This window comes from Lasioglossum baleicum, chromosome 2 (genome assembly GCF_051020765.1).
Source record: "Lasioglossum baleicum chromosome 2, iyLasBale1, whole genome shotgun sequence".
NCBI lineage: Eukaryota > Metazoa > Arthropoda > Insecta > Hymenoptera > Halictidae > Lasioglossum > Lasioglossum baleicum.
Genome location: NC_134930.1, coordinates 1,550,337 through 1,568,227, shown reverse-complemented (window position 1 = coordinate 1,568,227; position 17,891 = coordinate 1,550,337). Strand labels below are relative to the sequence as shown.

The 17,891-nt window shown below is 42.3% G+C and overlaps 1 protein-coding gene across 1 annotated transcript; it reads right to left on the bottom strand.

Annotated features, from left to right (window-relative positions):
• Positions 1-7,470: 7,470 nt before the first annotated feature.
• Positions 7,471-11,978, bottom strand: LOC143219893 (uncharacterized). The gene is made up of 7 exons (XM_076445702.1): positions 10,724-11,978; positions 9,290-10,654; positions 8,843-8,988; positions 8,345-8,785; positions 8,246-8,301; positions 7,933-8,183; positions 7,471-7,871 (listed from the first exon to the last, which is right to left on the bottom strand). The coding sequence occupies exons 1-7, from the start codon at positions 11,976-11,978 to the stop codon at positions 7,471-7,473; spliced, it is 3,915 nt and encodes a 1,304-aa protein (XP_076301817.1).
• Between the last annotated feature and the right edge of the window lie 5,913 nt (positions 11,979-17,891).

The window sequence follows — 17,891 nt, the reverse complement described above, 5'->3', positions numbered from 1 at the left end:
TCCTCGAAGCGGACAGTTCTTTGGCGAACTTCTTTGTTTTCGCTCATCGTGTCGCCTGTACGGTGAGCGCGATCGAAGTTTAAAGATTTATTCGATTCCACGGACGAATCACGAGAATCTCTTTGGAATCGCGGACTACGCAGTCGATTCTTGCAGAATTTTCTATCGTGTCCGGATGTTCCGCAATGCCAACACTACGATTTTGACATGCGATTCTTATCGGAATTTTTAAAAATTGTATACCGTTTCTCTCCGTCTCTCACAATTGACGAATCCGAACGGTTGGAGGGCGAACCGGAGGGGCTCCTGTGACGCAAGGTCCAGGCAGACGCTCGTCCTTCTCTTTCCTCCTCAAAACCAGATGGTCTCGTGCGTCGATCCCTGTGTCGGTCATATTTGCTTGGAGATAAGGGATATGACACTTCACGATCGCGGTCGCGAGAGTTCTGGTCATATGAATCTCGGCGGGACCACCTTGATGGTGATTCACTCCGAGGCGACTGTCGTCGATTCCTTAATCTTTTATCTATCTGTAGCACGGCGTCGTAAGCATCCTCCAGATTTTTTATATCCTTCAAGATAACCGACACCTTCAGGGAAATCCGATCCGGTAATCCATCGATAAAGTTTTCAATGACGTCCTTTTCCATCAATTTGATAAATGAATCAGCATGTGCCTCGTATTTTTCCCTCATGGCTCCGCGCGTGCAGTAGACCAAGTGGCTTGTCCTATCGATGTATTGTCGTAGGGTCTCTCCTTCGCGAATGTGTAGTTTCGCGATTTCCACTTCATAATATGATAGGCTCTTGCCGGGAGCGAACCGTTTCTTCAAATGTTGAATTAACGCTTTTACGGTAGTAAACTTGTGCTCTAATGTGCATCTACGTGCTGGCCCGACGAGCTTAGTAAGAACAATTGCCAGATACTCGGTTTCCGTACCCTCCGGAATCAAAGTTAACTCGTCCTCTAAAGTTTGCGCGAAACGAATCAGCGAAGGGTGTTCCCCGTTAAAGGTCGGAATTGTCGAAGTAATATTCTGTAAGCATGTCTTTTGCGTCAACAGCGACATAGAATTTGCAAGTGAAACCGTCAAGTTCATTATGTCAACGGAAGAAGTATTTGTAGCTGAATTCGGCATTTTTAAAGGATGTAACTAGAGAAAACTAGTATATTATCGAAACCTTTTAACTAGGAAAACTAGTATATTATTGGTATAAAAGCGTGACTAGCGAAAACTAGTATATTGCTAATAATATTGAGACGTAACTAGGAAAACTAGTAATATACTCAATACTCAGCTACGAGTAATTTAACGTAGTAAACCCAAAATTAAAGTGATCTTAAAATAATTGAACAATCCCACCGCTGTCACCAGTTCTGTTACGAGCCAGGGCCGCGAGCAGTACGAGTGGCCGGCGAAGGGTTATTACCCTAGGAATATGACATAAATTTGTTAGTTAAGGAACGCGGACGAACCCAATGCGAAATTGGGGAGCCGCTAGGATTATTGACAGCGAGGACGAACCTGACGCGAAGTCAGGGAGCCTCTAGGAATGGAGTCAAACGCAGACGAACCCGATGCAAAACCGGGGAGCTGCTAGGAGGTTGTATAATAGCACAGACGAACCTGATGCGAAATCAGGGAGCTGTTAGGATGCGGACGAACCCAATGCGAAACTGGGGAGCCGCTAGGTTGAATAAATCTCTGTTTGGACAATTGGAATGTCGCGAAAGAACATGATGCTTAATCAGGGAATTGCTAGGATAATTAGTAAGCCTCGTAACTAGTATAATTTAATTGATACAATCCGAGCGGTAAGATTGTATCGTGTGAGGACGTTCAATTACTTGGTTAGGATATTGGACGATAATTATGGGTTTAATTAATTTGAGTTCATTATCAAGGAAGACAAATATATTCTTGCTATAGAATTTCGTATTACAAGTGTATTTGTGTCGCGAATGGACTGAATTTAGAATATAAAGAAATTGAAATGTGATTATTGCATTATTGACTGCAATTGTTAAAGTAGAGGTAGTAACAAGATAAAAGTATTAACTAATTAAACTAATTTTCGACGACTCCTATCCATACAATGTTATTTAGAGGCAGTATTTCGTACGAAGATATCTAAAAAAATAATTCTATTTGACTCTATACGAATATTTCTTGCACCATATATGACGCTATACAGGGTGTCTCAAAATTAGGTCTGGAGCCGAAAATGGGAGGTTCCTGAGGTCATTTCAAGCGACATTTTCCTTTGAAAAAATGTCGTCCGCGGCTTCGTTAACGAGTTAGTAACGAAAAACACGGACCAATCGGAGCGCGAGCTAGACGCGTGCAGCCCGGCGCGCCGGCAGCCGAGTGTCGGTGGCACGCCGCGATGTCGCAACGAACAAAAGTTTCTCGATGATGTGAATCCTTGCCAATTTCGATAAGCTTTGGATATGTTGTCAATACCATGATTCTGAACAACATTTCCCTTTACGGTTTTTGTCGGTCGGCTTTAGTTTACGATATTATTGTAAAAATTTGTAATTGTAAATCGATCGATGATCATACTATCTCCTCGCAGATTTCGATGAGCTTTATTTCAAAGCAAAAAGATATTTAAAACATCGAATTTATAACATATTTCAAAGTCATCGAAATCGGTGAGGACCCACATCATCGGCAACTTTACCCGAACGATAGAAGAAGCACAAACTTATTGAATTAAAAACTCACTCATTCAGCCGTAAATCCATTTGACTACCACATACAACCACCACACTTTCACATAATTGTTGAACTCGTAGCACACTTTTATAACTCGTATCGATATCGAACGAAATTACTTACTCCGACGCGGAAACAGATCGATGCTCTTCGCGATGCCGCGCGAAACTGTGCTCTCCCAGCGTACAATGTATTCGATGAAGGCGTCGTTTAAAACAAATGAAATCGTTCCCAAGGAGATATTTATTTTTCGAGAACCATATGGCATTGATTTTTCGAGAATCATATGATTCTCGAAAACACCGATTCTTGACGAACGAACGATGCCATGGACGAGATATCTCGTGTATCCTTATTACACAGCATCGTTTCTTCGACATCGCGGAAACGAGATATCTCGTCGATTGTAGTTCCCGTGCGGCCGTGAAAAGGACTGATTAAAAATTTTATAAAAGAAAATTAAACCGACTTCGAAAAAATTAGAAAGTATGAAATAATTTCCATTTAATTTATGTGAATACACACGAACTTAAATACAATACAATCTTTTCTAAGGCGGCGCAAAATTGATTTTTGACACTGGAAATTACGAAAATCCTTAGGGGAGTCGTCTAGTACGGAACGCGTGACTGTGGGTGAGTGCACACACCGCTAGACCACGTATACGTACGCGAGGGTCCGGGATTAGACTTCTGATTTCTCAATAATGCAAAGACGGGGTTTTTTAGTAGTCAAAATCGCTAGACGAAAGATCAATCTAGGATGCGATCATTCTCAAAAGTCCTATTTTTACGATTACGAGCAATGGTTTTGCAATATTCGGCTGCATGTTGTCCGTCGAAGAGGCTATAACGCCGCACAGTGGGACTTTTCGTCCAAATCGGAGACAAAATCAAAGAACTTTCGATAGAAATGAGGTAGACACATGCAGTGCACAGACAACATGCAGCCGAATATTGCAAAACCATTGCTCGTAATCGTAAAAATAGGACTTTTGAGAATGATCGCATCCTGGATTGACCTTCGTCTAGCGATTTTGACTACTAAAAAACCCCGTCTTTGCATTATTGAGAAATCAGAAGTCTAATCCCGGACCCCTGCAGTCCTCGCGTACGTATACGTGATCTAGCGGTGTGTGCATAAGGATACACGAGATATCTCGTCCATGGCATCGTTCGTTCGTCAAGAATCGGTGTTTTCGAGAATCATATGATTCGAAACGACGCCTTCATCGAATACATTATACGCTGGGAGAGCACAGTTTCGCGCGGCATCGCGAAGAGCATCGATCTGTTTCCGCGTCGGAGTAAGTAATTTCGTTCGATATCGATACGAGTTATAAAAGTGTGCTACGAGTTCAACAATTATGTGAAAGTGTGGTGGTTGTATGTGGTAGTCAAATGGATTTACGGCTGAATAAGTGAGTTTTTAATTCAATAAGTTTGTGCTTCTTCTATCGTTCGGGTAAAGTTGCCGATGATGTGGGTCCTCACCGATTTCGATGACTTTGAAATATGTTATAAATTCGATGTTTTAAATATCTTTTTCCTTTGAAATAAAGCTTATCGAAATCGGTTAGGAAATAGTACATCGATCGATTTACAATTACAAATTTTTACAATAATATCGTAAACTAAAGCCGATCGACAGAAACTGTAAAGGGAAATGTTGTTCAGAATTATGGTATTGACAACATATCCAAAGCTTATCTAAATTGGCGGGGATTCACATCATCGAGAAACTTTTGTTCGTTGCGACATCGCGGCGTGCCACCGACACTCGGCTGCCGCCGCGCCGGGCTGCACGCGTCTAGCTCGCGCTCTGATTGGTCCGTGTTTTTCGTTAATAACTCGTTAACGAAGCCGCGGACGACATTTTTTCAAAGGAAAATGTCGCTTGAAATGACCTCAGGAACCTCCCATTTCCGGCTCCAGACCTAATTTTGAGACACCCTGTATAAAAAGTGCGTGTAACATTATTTTATTTCATTCTGAACTGTAGCACTTCCTGAAACATGATTCATTTATGAGTACATTGTGCGACGAGGCGAAGAGCTAGCAGACGAAGTCGAAGTCGAAATCTTAAAAGAATAAGGACTCTCCGAGTCTCTTTTTTTCCCGACGCTGTCCTTCTTTGTGTCCGAAACTTGCGTCGCTCATTGCATAAGCAAATATCATCGGAATTATATAATTTTGGTATCATTTTCATAAAAAGAAACAAAATTCACCAAATATGTTAAGGAAAATCCTATAAAAAAGTAATGATAAATAATTAAGCTTTGTTGTTTGATTTAGTAGTCTCACACCGATATACCCGACCCGACCCGTATCATGTTACAATGTTTCACTCCATTCCACGGCGACCGAAGCCCTCGAGCTTCACTTCCCTTTTCTCCGTTCGTCATCATAGAATAGTGTTCCCTGAAAATTGAATGTCTCATATCTGGCCAGACTCGAGTTTTCGACATTTATAGCAAGCTTGCTATAATCTTATCTTATTTGTCAAAATTTAGTTTTCTATTTAAAATATTTTGTTGTTAAAACTCATTAATAGTTTTAAATAGTATTTGAAATATTGAAAATGATATTGGAATATTGGAATATTACAATTTGGAATGAAGGGCCTAGCCGGACGAGGTAGTCCTTCGAATTATTTAAACAGCCGTTGTGCCATTCAATTTTCGGTCAATTTTCCCCATTTACTTGCATTAATTTAATCATATAATTGCATTTAATTGAAATTGATATTTGAGATTTTTTCCCGATTTTTTGGTTCAAAATGTTAATTACACACAAAGTGAAAAACACGCAAAAATTCGACAAATGCAGGTTTTTTAGAGAAATTGAAAAATAGCATTGATCATATTTTTAGACTATCAACATATGTACCAGAACTTTTTTTACGACAGCGCGTAAACGACAAAGAGGGACTGAGGTACGAGGGAGCCGACACAGTTCAAAAGGCTGCGTACCGATTACATCAATGCACATAGGAAAGTTTTTTATTTTTCAATCTTTTTTTACGGAATTACCAACGTATTTGTGAGATTCTTCTAATTAAAATGAGCCTAAATACGGCACAATTTGAGCCATATTTACTTATTTAAAGTGTGATCATAATTACCTAATATAGGTTATTATAATAGGTCATTTAATATAATATATTTATAATTATAAATAATTTAGGGATATGCGGGCAGCTCGATGTTCGGGTTCAAGTCGGGTCGGGTCGCAGAGAGTCCGGCGTCCGTCGATTCGACTTCGAATTCGTCGGGCGGGTAGGAAAAGAATCGAACAAGTTCGGGCGGACGAGTTATTGCGTTATCCGAGATTCAAATACTCTGCGTTCTTATGACATAGTGTTTTGTCGCGACCGTCGTGTCCGCGAGTCTATCGTTTGGTTGTCCGCCGAATTAACTTTGGACAACTATTTCAATTTATCGGATCGGATTGGATGGAATGAAGGAAATGTAAAAAATGAAAGAATTGCGTTTCGTCCTAGACTTGCCGGAGGACTCGTCAGTAAGGCTGTGCCGACAAGTCTTGCCTTATACGCGCGCAGATCAAACCGTGTTGATCTGTATTACTTCGCTTGCACGATATCGGTAGCAAGAAGTGTAACGCTCGTACGCGTGTAGATCAAACCGTGTTGATCTGTATTACTTCGCTTGCACGATATCGGTAGCAAGAAGTGTAACGCTCGGTTGGGTGGTTAGTGTCACTCGTTCGAAGGATCGTAACGAACTGAGAGTGAACTCGACTTCCATACAACACGAGTTTTTTGAGAAGCGCCTCGTGGATGAGAGGTTGGCTTTGGAGTAGGGAAAAAAATGAATCGTCTTTTGTTCTAATGGTAAGCAACCTGGTTGGTGCTGTCGATCTTTCGCTTCCAATCAGGACATCGATCACTCTTTACACTTTCTTTCGATTGGTCGATTGGAAAGAAGAGTAGGAGTATGCCCGAGTTGGAGAACGAGAGGTTTTCGATTGTTTATGAACATGCAGCATTTCCATGTGACGGGCCTGCGAGGGCAATGCCATCTCTTGGTTTACGAGAGCAGCAGTGCAGATGAACCGTATACATGCGAATTGTTTACTGTCCGAAATATACGTACACAAATCTTCGATATTAAGAATTGTGTATGGGTCGGCCGATGCACCCTTGGAAGCATGTTGTAAGAAATTAATGGTGTCCCTTTACCGTAGATTTACGAGCTAGCGCGCATCCTTGAAACAAGATGGTCGAGGGTGAACGTGGATACTTGACCGAGATTAACGAACGCGAGGACTCCTTAGACTTTAGACTGTAGATATTTTATGACTGTGCATACAATCGACCCATATCGCGATTGGGTTGTTCCGAAGGTTGCAATACCTGAAGCGAATGCTGACTGTTTTTGGTCAGTTACGGTATATCAAATTATTTAATCTCTAACGGTTTCCTGGGCACGACAATGTTGCAGAACATTCGAGAATCGACTCTCCGTGTCTCTGATGTTTGGGGGGACGAGCGATTGCTAAAAACAAATACCGATCTTGCATCGTCGTGTCGCTGTTATAAGGAAAAACATTGTAAAGGGGGGCTCGATCGTAATGTATTTTCGAGGGAAGACCCGTTAATAAATCGTTCGTTAGAAATCGAATATTTGCGAGGGACAACGATTCTTGAGACGGAACATGCTCCCCCTCGTTGATCGATTCGATCGATCAAATGTAATATGATATGAAGATAAGATGGACTCACATGACTACGTTGAGATAGCGGCACCGATTGGTCGTGCACTATCAGTTATGGGAAGAGGTGCTAATCTCTTGACATTTCGTTTGTACGTGCCGTTGATGGTACGAACGGTCACAGCACGCGTGACGCCGTCTGTTCCTGGGTGCACCTTCTGTATATGTTGCCAGGTGGACAAGCGATTTGACGGCGTTTCGCTGAAATCAGTCTCGGTAATACACGTTAAGGAATCACCGATCAGGAAATGGCCAGGTGTTAAAGCGGAAATATCGTTCGGGTCTGACGAGAGTGGAGTCAGAGGACGCGAATTTAAAATAGCTTCGACCTCGATAACGAACGTATTGAATTGTTCATACGTGAACAATTCCTCGCCGACGACTCGCTTGACGTGATGCTTGAATGATTTTACGGCTGCTTCCCACAACCCGCCAAAATGTGGGGATAACGCAGGCATAAAGTGCCACGATATTGCCTTGGAGTTGAGGAAGTGGTTTGAACTTCTCGTCTTTTGACAATGTTTGCTGAAGTTCCATCAGCTCGTGGTTGGCACCGACAAAATTTGTGCCGTTGTCCGAATATAGGTTTTTGCAAATACCTCTTCGTGCAATAAATCTTTTAAGCGCTGCCATAAAGGCTTCTGTGGTGAGATCGCCGACTATTTCCAAATGAACGGCCTTCGTCGCGAAGCAGACGAAGACGGCTACATATATTTTGACTCGAACTCTGTTTCGAAATTACCGCTCCTTTATGTAGAATGGACCGCAATAATCAATTCCACTATTAACGAATGGGCGTCCTTCGGTGACACGGGCAGCAGGTAAATTACCCATGATATATTCAACTGTGGGAGGTTTTATACGGAAACATCTAATACAATGTCGCACTATTTGGCGCGTAGTGTTCTTTCCGTCGATTGGCCAGTATGATAATCGCACGTCGTATAAAGTCGCAGTGATTCCAGCATGATGATTCCGTTGATGTGAATCGCGAATTATGAGTTTAGTAATGTGATGACTTCGAGGTAGAAGTATCGGATGCCGTTGTTCGAACGGTAGCGTGGAATTTTGCAGTCGACCTCCTACGCGCAATATTCCCTGTTCGTCGAGGAATGGAGTTAGCGGTTGTAATTTGCTCGTGTTAGATAGATGACCAGTTTTCAAATCATGTATATCACGAGCGAAAGTGACGGATTGAAGTAATTTTATGATTTGTCTGTTCGCGTGCTGTATCTCTTCAATGGACAATGGCCCGATAGTCCGACGACTCGTTCGGAAACGTAAACAATAAGCGACGATTCGCCTGAGTTTTTGAATACACGAGTATCGCTGAAGGATTTCGTCGGTTTGGATTATCGACCCGACCAAACATGTAACCGTTCGTACTTCCGGTAGCTCATCGCATATGGTGAATCTTGCGGATGGCCACTTCGCTTGTTCCTGAGCAAGCCATTCGGGACCATACCGCCAGAGACGATTGTTGTTAAATTCTGCTGTGGTCATTCCTCGCGAAATGAGATCAGCTGGGTTGTCTGCGGAACGTACATATCGCCACGACTGTATTTCTGTTTTTCGTTGGATTTTGGCCACGCGATTCGCGACGAATGTCTTCAAGGTAGAAGGTTGCTTGCGCAACCAACTTAAAACTATCGTCGAATCGGTCCAGAATACTGATTTATCGATGTTGTGAGTCAACGCACTCCGCACGGTTTGCGATAGCGTGGCTAGCAAGGCGGCGCCGCACAACTCTAAACGAGCTAGGGTTATTTGACTGAGGGGTGCGACACGTGATTTGGCGTTGTAATGATCGCGCTTCTGTGATTGAATCGGTACCGGTCAATAGATCGTCGACATATAAATCTTGTTTGATACGTGCTGCGGCTTCCGGGAAATCGCGTTCTTCGTCGTTTGCTAATTGATGTAAACATCGGATGGCTAGATATGGTGCTGGAGCGAGTCCGAACGTAACGGTTGTCAATTCGTAGGTTTTGATGTCCTCGTTCGGGTCTCGCCATAGTATTCTTTGAAAAGCGCGGTCTTCGGGTCGAACTAGAAATTGGCGATACATTTTCTCGATATCGGCCGTTATCACGTATGCGTGCATTCTGAATCTTAATAAGAGTGAAAAAATATCATCTTGTAGAGTGGGACCGATTCGGAGTGTATCATTTAAGGATATGTTCGTATTTGTCTTAGCGGAACCGTCGAAAACTATGCGGATTTTTGTGGTTGAGCTCGTTGGTTTGAAGACGGCATGATGCGGCAGATAAAATCCGGGCGTTTGAATGGTTGTGACTTGCTTCATGTGTCCGAGGACGCGGTATTCGTCTATTACTTCTGTGTATTTTTTTTTTTTAAATTCTGGATCGCGTTCCAGTTTTCGTTCGAGGGCTAAGAACCGATTCAGAGCGCGTGAACGAGACTCCCCGAGTTGGGTTTGCTTTTCGTTGAAAGGTAACGCTACCATATACCGACCGGAATCATCGCGCGTTACGGTGGCCGCGAAATGATTCTCGCAGGCTTGATCCTCGATTGACCGAACTCGCTCGATAGTTCCTTCTTCTATTTCCCAGAACTTCCCTAAATCGAACTGTACGTTTTGGGTAAATGTCTTGCGGCTCGATCGCGACGCTGAAAGGAGATCGCCTCCTATAATCCATCCGAACTGAGTTTTTTGGAGTATGAGATCAACGTTGTTTCGATTTGACAAATTGATTTGTCCGATACTAAGACAGGATAATGTAGGCCCAGTGCCGAGTAGCATATCGATTTTTCCCGGACGATGGAATTCGGGATCGGCTAGACGGAGATTAGTCGGTATACGAATGTCTGTTCTGTCGATCTGATTATCGGGTAATGTTTCTGCTATGCGTGGGATGATGCAAAATGTTAACGTCCTCTGATAATTTGTCAATCTCGATTTTATCGTGGCGGTCATGAGATTGCTAGTAGTCGTGTTGAGTTGGTTCAACGCTTCGATGACGGCGGTTTGTCGAGTAGTTGGTAGTTGTAACCGGTTCGCTAGCTCATCTGTGATAAGATTCGCGTTGGAACAGGTGTCAACCAACGTGCGACACGGAATCAGGTTTCGATCGCGATCCAAAACGTGAATGATCGCGGTTGTTAATAGACCGTTTGTTGTTTTGTTCGACAAAAACGAGTGATTGTTAGACAAGAGCCGGTTCGCGTTTTCGGAGACTAATCATGTTTCTTTGTCAGGAATCGTCGGTCTCTGTTCTCTATGCAATCTGGTATTGTGTCTCTTACCACAAATGCGACACCGACCCTGTATGCATTTGTCAAGAGTGTGACCTGCTAGTAAACAATTCGAGCATAGATTTGCTGCCGTAGTCGCTGCCCATCGTTCATCGATGGTCATGTTCCCAAATGTAGGACACGCAAATAATTTGTGTGTCGAAGAATTGCAGATCTGGCATGCTTGAACGTTGGTTGTCGTTGTGAATGTTCGTTTATTCGGTCTCGGAGACGCCGATGTTCCTTTCGATATTGTCGCGAACGTTCGTTTCGGGGCTCGCGGTCGAAGATTTGCCGACGGTCGACTAATTTCTGGCAACGCTTTCCTGTATTGTTTCGTATTTGCCGGTGCGGCGCGAAAATTGCCTTGATGTGAAGCATTGCGAAGATGTTTGAACATGTCTGATGCGAGAGGCATGCCGGTATCTACAAGGGTTTGTTCCCAATTTCTGCGCGTTTCGTCGTCCATCCGATTGATAGCGATAACCGTGATTAGATCGCTCGCGATGTTTTCCCAGGATCTACCGAGCGATTGCAACGAGCGGATGTGCGATTGCATATAATTTATCAGGTTATTTATTTCGGCTGGTGAACCGTTGAGCATAGCAGGTGTCTCGAGTAACAATGTGGTATGACGTAGAATGAGCGCGCGTTGATTGTCGTACGTTTCTAATAATTGAGCCCACGCGGCCTTATAATTCTCCTCGCTCATTGTGAACGATTCAATGGCCTCTTCGGCTTGTTCTGTTACCGATAGCCTGAGATAATTGAAACGTTGGATATCGGTGAGTCCTTGGTGACCCTGGATCAAGCTCAAGAATGCGTCCTTGAAAGGCAACCATTTCTCGAGCCGTCCATCGAAACGCGGAAGACGAATTTTGGGTAAATGCACCCCGGTGATGCTGGTAGATGTGGATGGAGCTGGTGAATCAATCGCGGTTCTAGTCGATTGGCTCTGTGCCGTCGGCGATTCATCGAGTATTTGTATCGCGGTGGCTAGCGCATTGTAATACGAATCTCTCACGGCCTTTCGTTCAATTTGTAACTGTTCGAAGTTTTCATGATGACCTAGCTCGTCTTGGGCGTCGTTGAACGCGTCGAATTGTTTCCTGAGTTGTTCTACCCGTTCTCGAAGTATTGTACGCGCGGTCGCGGACTCTTGATATTTCGATAATTCGTTAGAAAAGTCTGTTAGATCCGACTTGAAAACGCGTTGTTTAACCTTGAGGGCGTTAATACGCTGGCTTAACTTGCTCGTGTTTGCCATTTTACGAATGTCTCGATGGGGGTGGCCAATAAACGATCCTGATCGGAAAATTCAAAAACGTGCCTACCTTGAGCTGATACGGTTGATTGCTATCGCTGGCGGTTGCTCAACGTTGTCGGCTGATCGTGGCTGCTCTCTGCGTAAGCTGGTCAACGTTGTCGGTTGATCGTGGACGCAATTCTCTCAATGATTGATGATTTCCACCTTGAATTGTCCTTGCACTCACTGTACACTCACAAGGTCACCGATCCGGCTCGAAGGACCAAAATGTTTTGTCGCGACCGTCGTGTCCGCGAGTCTATCGTTTGGTTGTCCGCCGAATTAACTTTGGACAACTATTTCAATTTATCGGATCGGATTGGATGGAATGAAGGAAATGTAAAAAATGAAAGAATTGCGTTTCGTCCTAGACTTGCCGGAGGACTCGTCAGTAAGGCTGTGCCGACAAGTCTTGCCTTATACGCGCGCAGATCAAACCGTGTTGATCTGTATTACTTCGCTTGCACGATATCGGTAGCAAGAAGTGTAACGCTCGTACGCGTGTAGATCAAACCGTGTTGATCTGTATTACTTCGCTTGCACGATATCGGTAGCAAGAAGTGTAACGCTCGGTTGGGTGGTTAGTGTCACTCGTTCGAAGGATCGTAACGAACTGAGAGTGAACTCGACTTCCATACAACACGAGTTTTTTGAGAAGCGCCTCGTGGATGAGAGGTTGGCTTTGGAGTAGGGAAAAAAATGAATCGTCTTTTGTTCTAATGGTAAGCAACCTGGTTGGTGCTGTCGATCTTTCGCTTCCAATCAGGACATCGATCACTCTTTACACTTTCTTTCGATTGGTCGATTGGAAAGAAGAGTAGGAGTATGCCCGAGTTGGAGAACGAGAGGTTTTCGATTGTTTATGAACATGCAGCATTTCCATGTGACGGGCCTGCGAGGGCAATGCCATCTCTTGGTTTACGAGAGCAGCAGTGCAGATGAACCGTATACATGCGAATTGTTTACTGTCCGAAATATACGTACACAAATCTTCGATATTAAGAATTGTGTATGGGTCGGCCGATGCACCCTTGGAAGCATGTTGTAAGAAATTAATGGTGTCCCTTTACCGTAGATTTACGAGCTAGCGCGCATCCTTGAAACAAGATGGTCGAGGGTGAACGTGGATACTTGACCGAGATTAACGAACGCGAGGACTCCTTAGACTTTAGACTGTAGATATTTTATGACTGTGCATACAATCGACCCATATCGCGATTGGGTTGTTCCGAAGGTTGCAATACCTGAAGCGAATGCTGACTGTTTTTGGTCAGTTACGGTATATCAAATTATTTAATCTCTAACGGTTTCCTGGGCACGACAATGTTGCAGAACATTCGAGAATCGACTCTCCGTGTCTCTGATGTTTGGGGGGACGAGCGATTGCTAAAAACAAATACCGATCTTGCATCGTCGTGTCGCTGTTATAAGGAAAAACATTGTAAAGGGGGGCTCGATCGTAATGTATTTTCGAGGGAAGACCCGTTAATAAATCGTTCGTTAGAAATCGAATATTTGCGAGGGACAACGATTCTTGAGACGGAACACATAGATAATGGTAATAATGGTTTTCTTTCTTAACTTATAACGTGATTTTTAATATACTTGGTTTTTTTATAACTACATTAGGTATATTCGCCAAACACGTGCCTGCTCTTTATATGTATTAAAGCTTGAATAATGCACGTTTAATGTGAAAAACTTAAAAGACAATATTTCTAGCTTTTTAACGAATTTTCTCCTAATGAACTTAGATATGTATCGATAATATCATTAAAATATCCTTACGGAAGTTATACAATACACCTAGAAGATTACAATATGGTAAAGTATGGCAATAATTCAATGACTCCAAGAAAAATGAAAAACTTAATGACTCCGAGAAAAATAAAGAACTTAATGACACTGAGGAAAATGAAAAATTGAATAACTCCAAGAAAAATGGAAAACTTAATCACTCCGAGAAAAATAAAGAACTTACTGACTCTGAGGAAAATGAAAAATTAAATAACTCTCAGTTAATAAGCTGTCTTCAATGCCTCTTAAAAATGCAATTAATCGCATGTAGGGATTGATCAGGTGTTTCTCTCTATATTAAAAAATATTTAAAAATCCTTTGACAAATCTGTTTTGTGGTGTCAGGATACTGCTGTCGATATTCCATCACAGTTTGTATAGTATACAGGGTGTTTACCTACAGGTGGGAGAAAATTTAGGGGGTGGTTCTCGACGATAATATAAGACGAAAATGAAGAATAAAAAAATTGCGATTTCGGCTTTGTTATTTAGTTATTAACAATTAAAAATCCGCCTAAAATGCTGCAACACTTCTAACAAAAGTATACGTTGCGTACGTCAGACAGGCGCGCCACAGTCTCGTATCAAGTGACAAACGCATGCATACCTTGGTTCTCATTTGAGGCCCCAGCGAGGTGAAAATGTTTAAAAAATCGGTGGACGACATTGAACCTACCTACTCGTTAAAATCCACAAGGGCATTTCTAATATCCGCCCTATGGAATTATCGAGTAGAAGGGGTCAATGCCCTTTCACTTTTAAATTCTTCTCACACATATCCACAAATCCTTATCCTGCACTATAATTGTTCATAACACCGTACCTAATATACTGGAATAAACGCTCTAGCACTATTTACAATATCATACACACGCACTACGAGTTTACAGAGTCATGCGATTTCTGCGAACGGAAATCTTCGACGCGTGCGAGAAGAATCGTCCGTACAAGCTAGTATCCGTATGCACACTGATTCCATACAGCTAATGTGGTCAATGCACACTGCACACACATGAGATATTTCGCGGTCACAGACAGAATGAGAAAGAATCACGAAATTCGTGAAAACAGGATAGACAATGTATTGGTATAGCAACGCGCGGTGTTTGGGCGATAGTTTGCTGTAGATCTTGATTTGTTTTATCGATCTGGCATCGACCTCATCAGCTGTCTTGAATCAGTGTGCATACAAATGCTAGCTTGTACGGACGATTCTTCTCGCACGCGTCGAAGATTTCCGTTCGCAGAGATCACACGACCTCAAGATGTCCGTTCCGTCTGTGAGCGAGTCTCGCGACGTAAATCAAGTTCAATAAAGAGCAGTGTTTCAACATTAAAGGATTACCAGTTCTTCACATTCTCCTCATTCCCCTCAGGAAACTTGTACTCTCTGTAAACTCGTAGTGCGTGTGTATGATATTGTAAATAGTGCGAGAGCGTTTATTCCAGTATATTAGGTACGGTGTTATGAACAATTATAGTGCAGGATAAGGATTTGTGGATATGTGTGAGAAGAATTTAAAAGTGAAAGGGCATTGACCCCTTCTACTCGATAATTCGATAGGGCGGATATTAGAAATGCCCTTGTGGATTTTAACGAGTAGGTAGGTTCAATGTCGTCCACCGATTTTTTAAACATTTTCACGTCGCTGGGGCCCCAAATGAGAACCAAGGTATGCATGCGTTTGTCACTTGATACGAGACTGTCGCGCGGCTGTCTGACGTACGCAACGTATACTTTTGTTAGAAGTGTTGCTGCATTTTAGGCGGATTTTTAATTGTTAATAACTAAATAACGAAGCCGAAATCGCAATTTTATTATTCTTCATTTTCGTCTTGTATTATCGTCGAGAACCACCCCTTAAATTTTCTCCCACCTGTAGGTAAACACCCTGTATATTATTTCTCCTCTTTGTTTGTATATAAAATTTTATTATGATCCTCCATTAGTTTAACGCCCCGTTCAGCGGTATCATTGACCACCTTCAGTCTATGTTTCAGGGAGTTCCGTTTCCGGTTATACATATAGAGAGAAGGCACGTTCTATGTGAGTGGATAATCAAGTGGAGATTTTGAGAAAGTGAAAGGGAGAAAAAGTGGAGGAAGAGGCTCCGTGGCTGGAGGGAGCGTAGAAGAGTAGGTGGAGATAAGAAAGACAGAGAAGAAGGTGAAAAGAGGAGTGGAGAGTGAAAAGAAGAAGAAAGTGAGGATAGAAGGACAGTGAGTGTGAAGGTGAGGAAAACAAAAAGACAAGAGGTAACAGAAGCAGTGGAAAGAGCGCCATCGTGCAGGAAAAGAAGGTAGCTAGAAGGCAGAAGAAAGTAAAGCAGGTAAAGAAGAGAAAGAAGGCAGACGAGCAGATAAGGAAGCGAAATGGACAAAGAGTTAAGCGTGGAAGAGAGAAGGGAAGCGTCAAGAAAATTAATGAAAATAAGAGAGAAGGAAAGAACAAGAAGCAACAGCTTATCGAAAATAGATGGCTTAGGAAAGTGGTTAGATAAGAGGAGGAAAGAGAGAGAGAATGATGGAAATGAAGATAAAGAAAAAGATCCGTTCAGTAAGAGCCGAAAGACAGGTAGATCGCCGGAGAAAGCGAAGGGAGAGGCCGGCAAAGAAAGGATAGAAGTAAATAAAGGGGGCACTGAAAGAAACGATAAATACGATAAATGACATGTGTAAAGGATGGAAAGAGATAAAGGGAATGATGAGGGAGATGAAAGAAATGAAAGAAGATTGGGAGAAAGAAAGGAAAAGAGACAGAAAATTGTGGCGAGAGTTAGAAGAGAGAGTAAAAAAGATAGAGCTGGAAGGGAAAATAGAGGACAAAATAGATAAAAGGATAGAAGAGATAGAAAAGAAGAAAAGAAAAGAACAATGCGAAAGAGAAAACGGAGAAATGGAAAGAAGAATGAAAGAAGTAAATATGAAGTGGGAAAGAAAGGAAAGAGAGATAAGGAAGAGGAACATAATAGTAAAGGGATTGGAGATGGAAGATGGAGGAGATGGGCAAGAAGAAGTAAAAAAATTATTAGAAGTGATAGGAGAAAAGTTAGAAATAGAAGAAGTAAAGAAAGGAGGCAGAAAAGGAGTAGGAAAAGGTGAATGGGCAGTGGTAAAAATGGCGACAATAGAACAGAAAAGAAGAATAATGATAGAAAAGAAGAAATTAGCAGGGAGAAAAGAAAGAATACAGGATGATCTCACGTGGGAAGAAAGAAACATCCAATGGAGGCTAAGGCAGATAATGGAGAAAGAGGGGGGGAAAGGGAAAATAGCAAAAATAGGATATATGAAGATATGGATAGAAGGAAAGATGTGGAAATGGGATGAGAGGGAGAAAATACTTAAAGACGGGGAGGGAAACGAATGGGGAGAGAAAGAGAAGGGGAAGGAGAAATAATAGAAAAAGAGAAAGAAGAGATAAAGATAGCAGAAGAGAAGAAGAAAAAAGAGGAGAACGAGAAAAAATGAAAATTGGCTTTTGGAACGTAGCAGGAATGATAGGAAAAGATGAAGGATTCTGGAAGGACCTAGAACGATGGGACGTAATAGTGCTTGTGGAGACATGGGTAGAAGAAAAAGGATGGGAAAAGGTGGAAAGAAGATTACCACAAGGATACATATGGAAAAAGCAATGGGCAACTAGGGATAATATAATGGGGAGAGCGAAGGGAGGAATGTTGATGGGAGTGAAAAAAGAAATTAAGAGTGAAAAGAAGGGTTGGGAAAAATCAAAAGAAAAACGAAAAGAAATAGAAGGAATAATAGAGGGTAGGATAATTGTGGAAGATGAAGAATGGAAAATATTAGGAGTGTATGTAAACAAAGATATTGAACAGAAAATGAAAGCATTGAAGGAATGGTGGGATATGGGAAGAGAAGAAAAAATAATAGTAGGAGGTGACTTCAACGCGAGAACAGGAGAAGAAGGAGCGGAAATAAGACAAGAAGAAGAAGAAAGGGAAAGCAGTAGGGAGTCGAGAGACAAAACAATAAATACAGAAGGGAGGAAGCTACTGAGAACGCTAGGAGAGCTGGGATTGGAAATAATGAATGGAGGGACAAAAGGAGACGAGA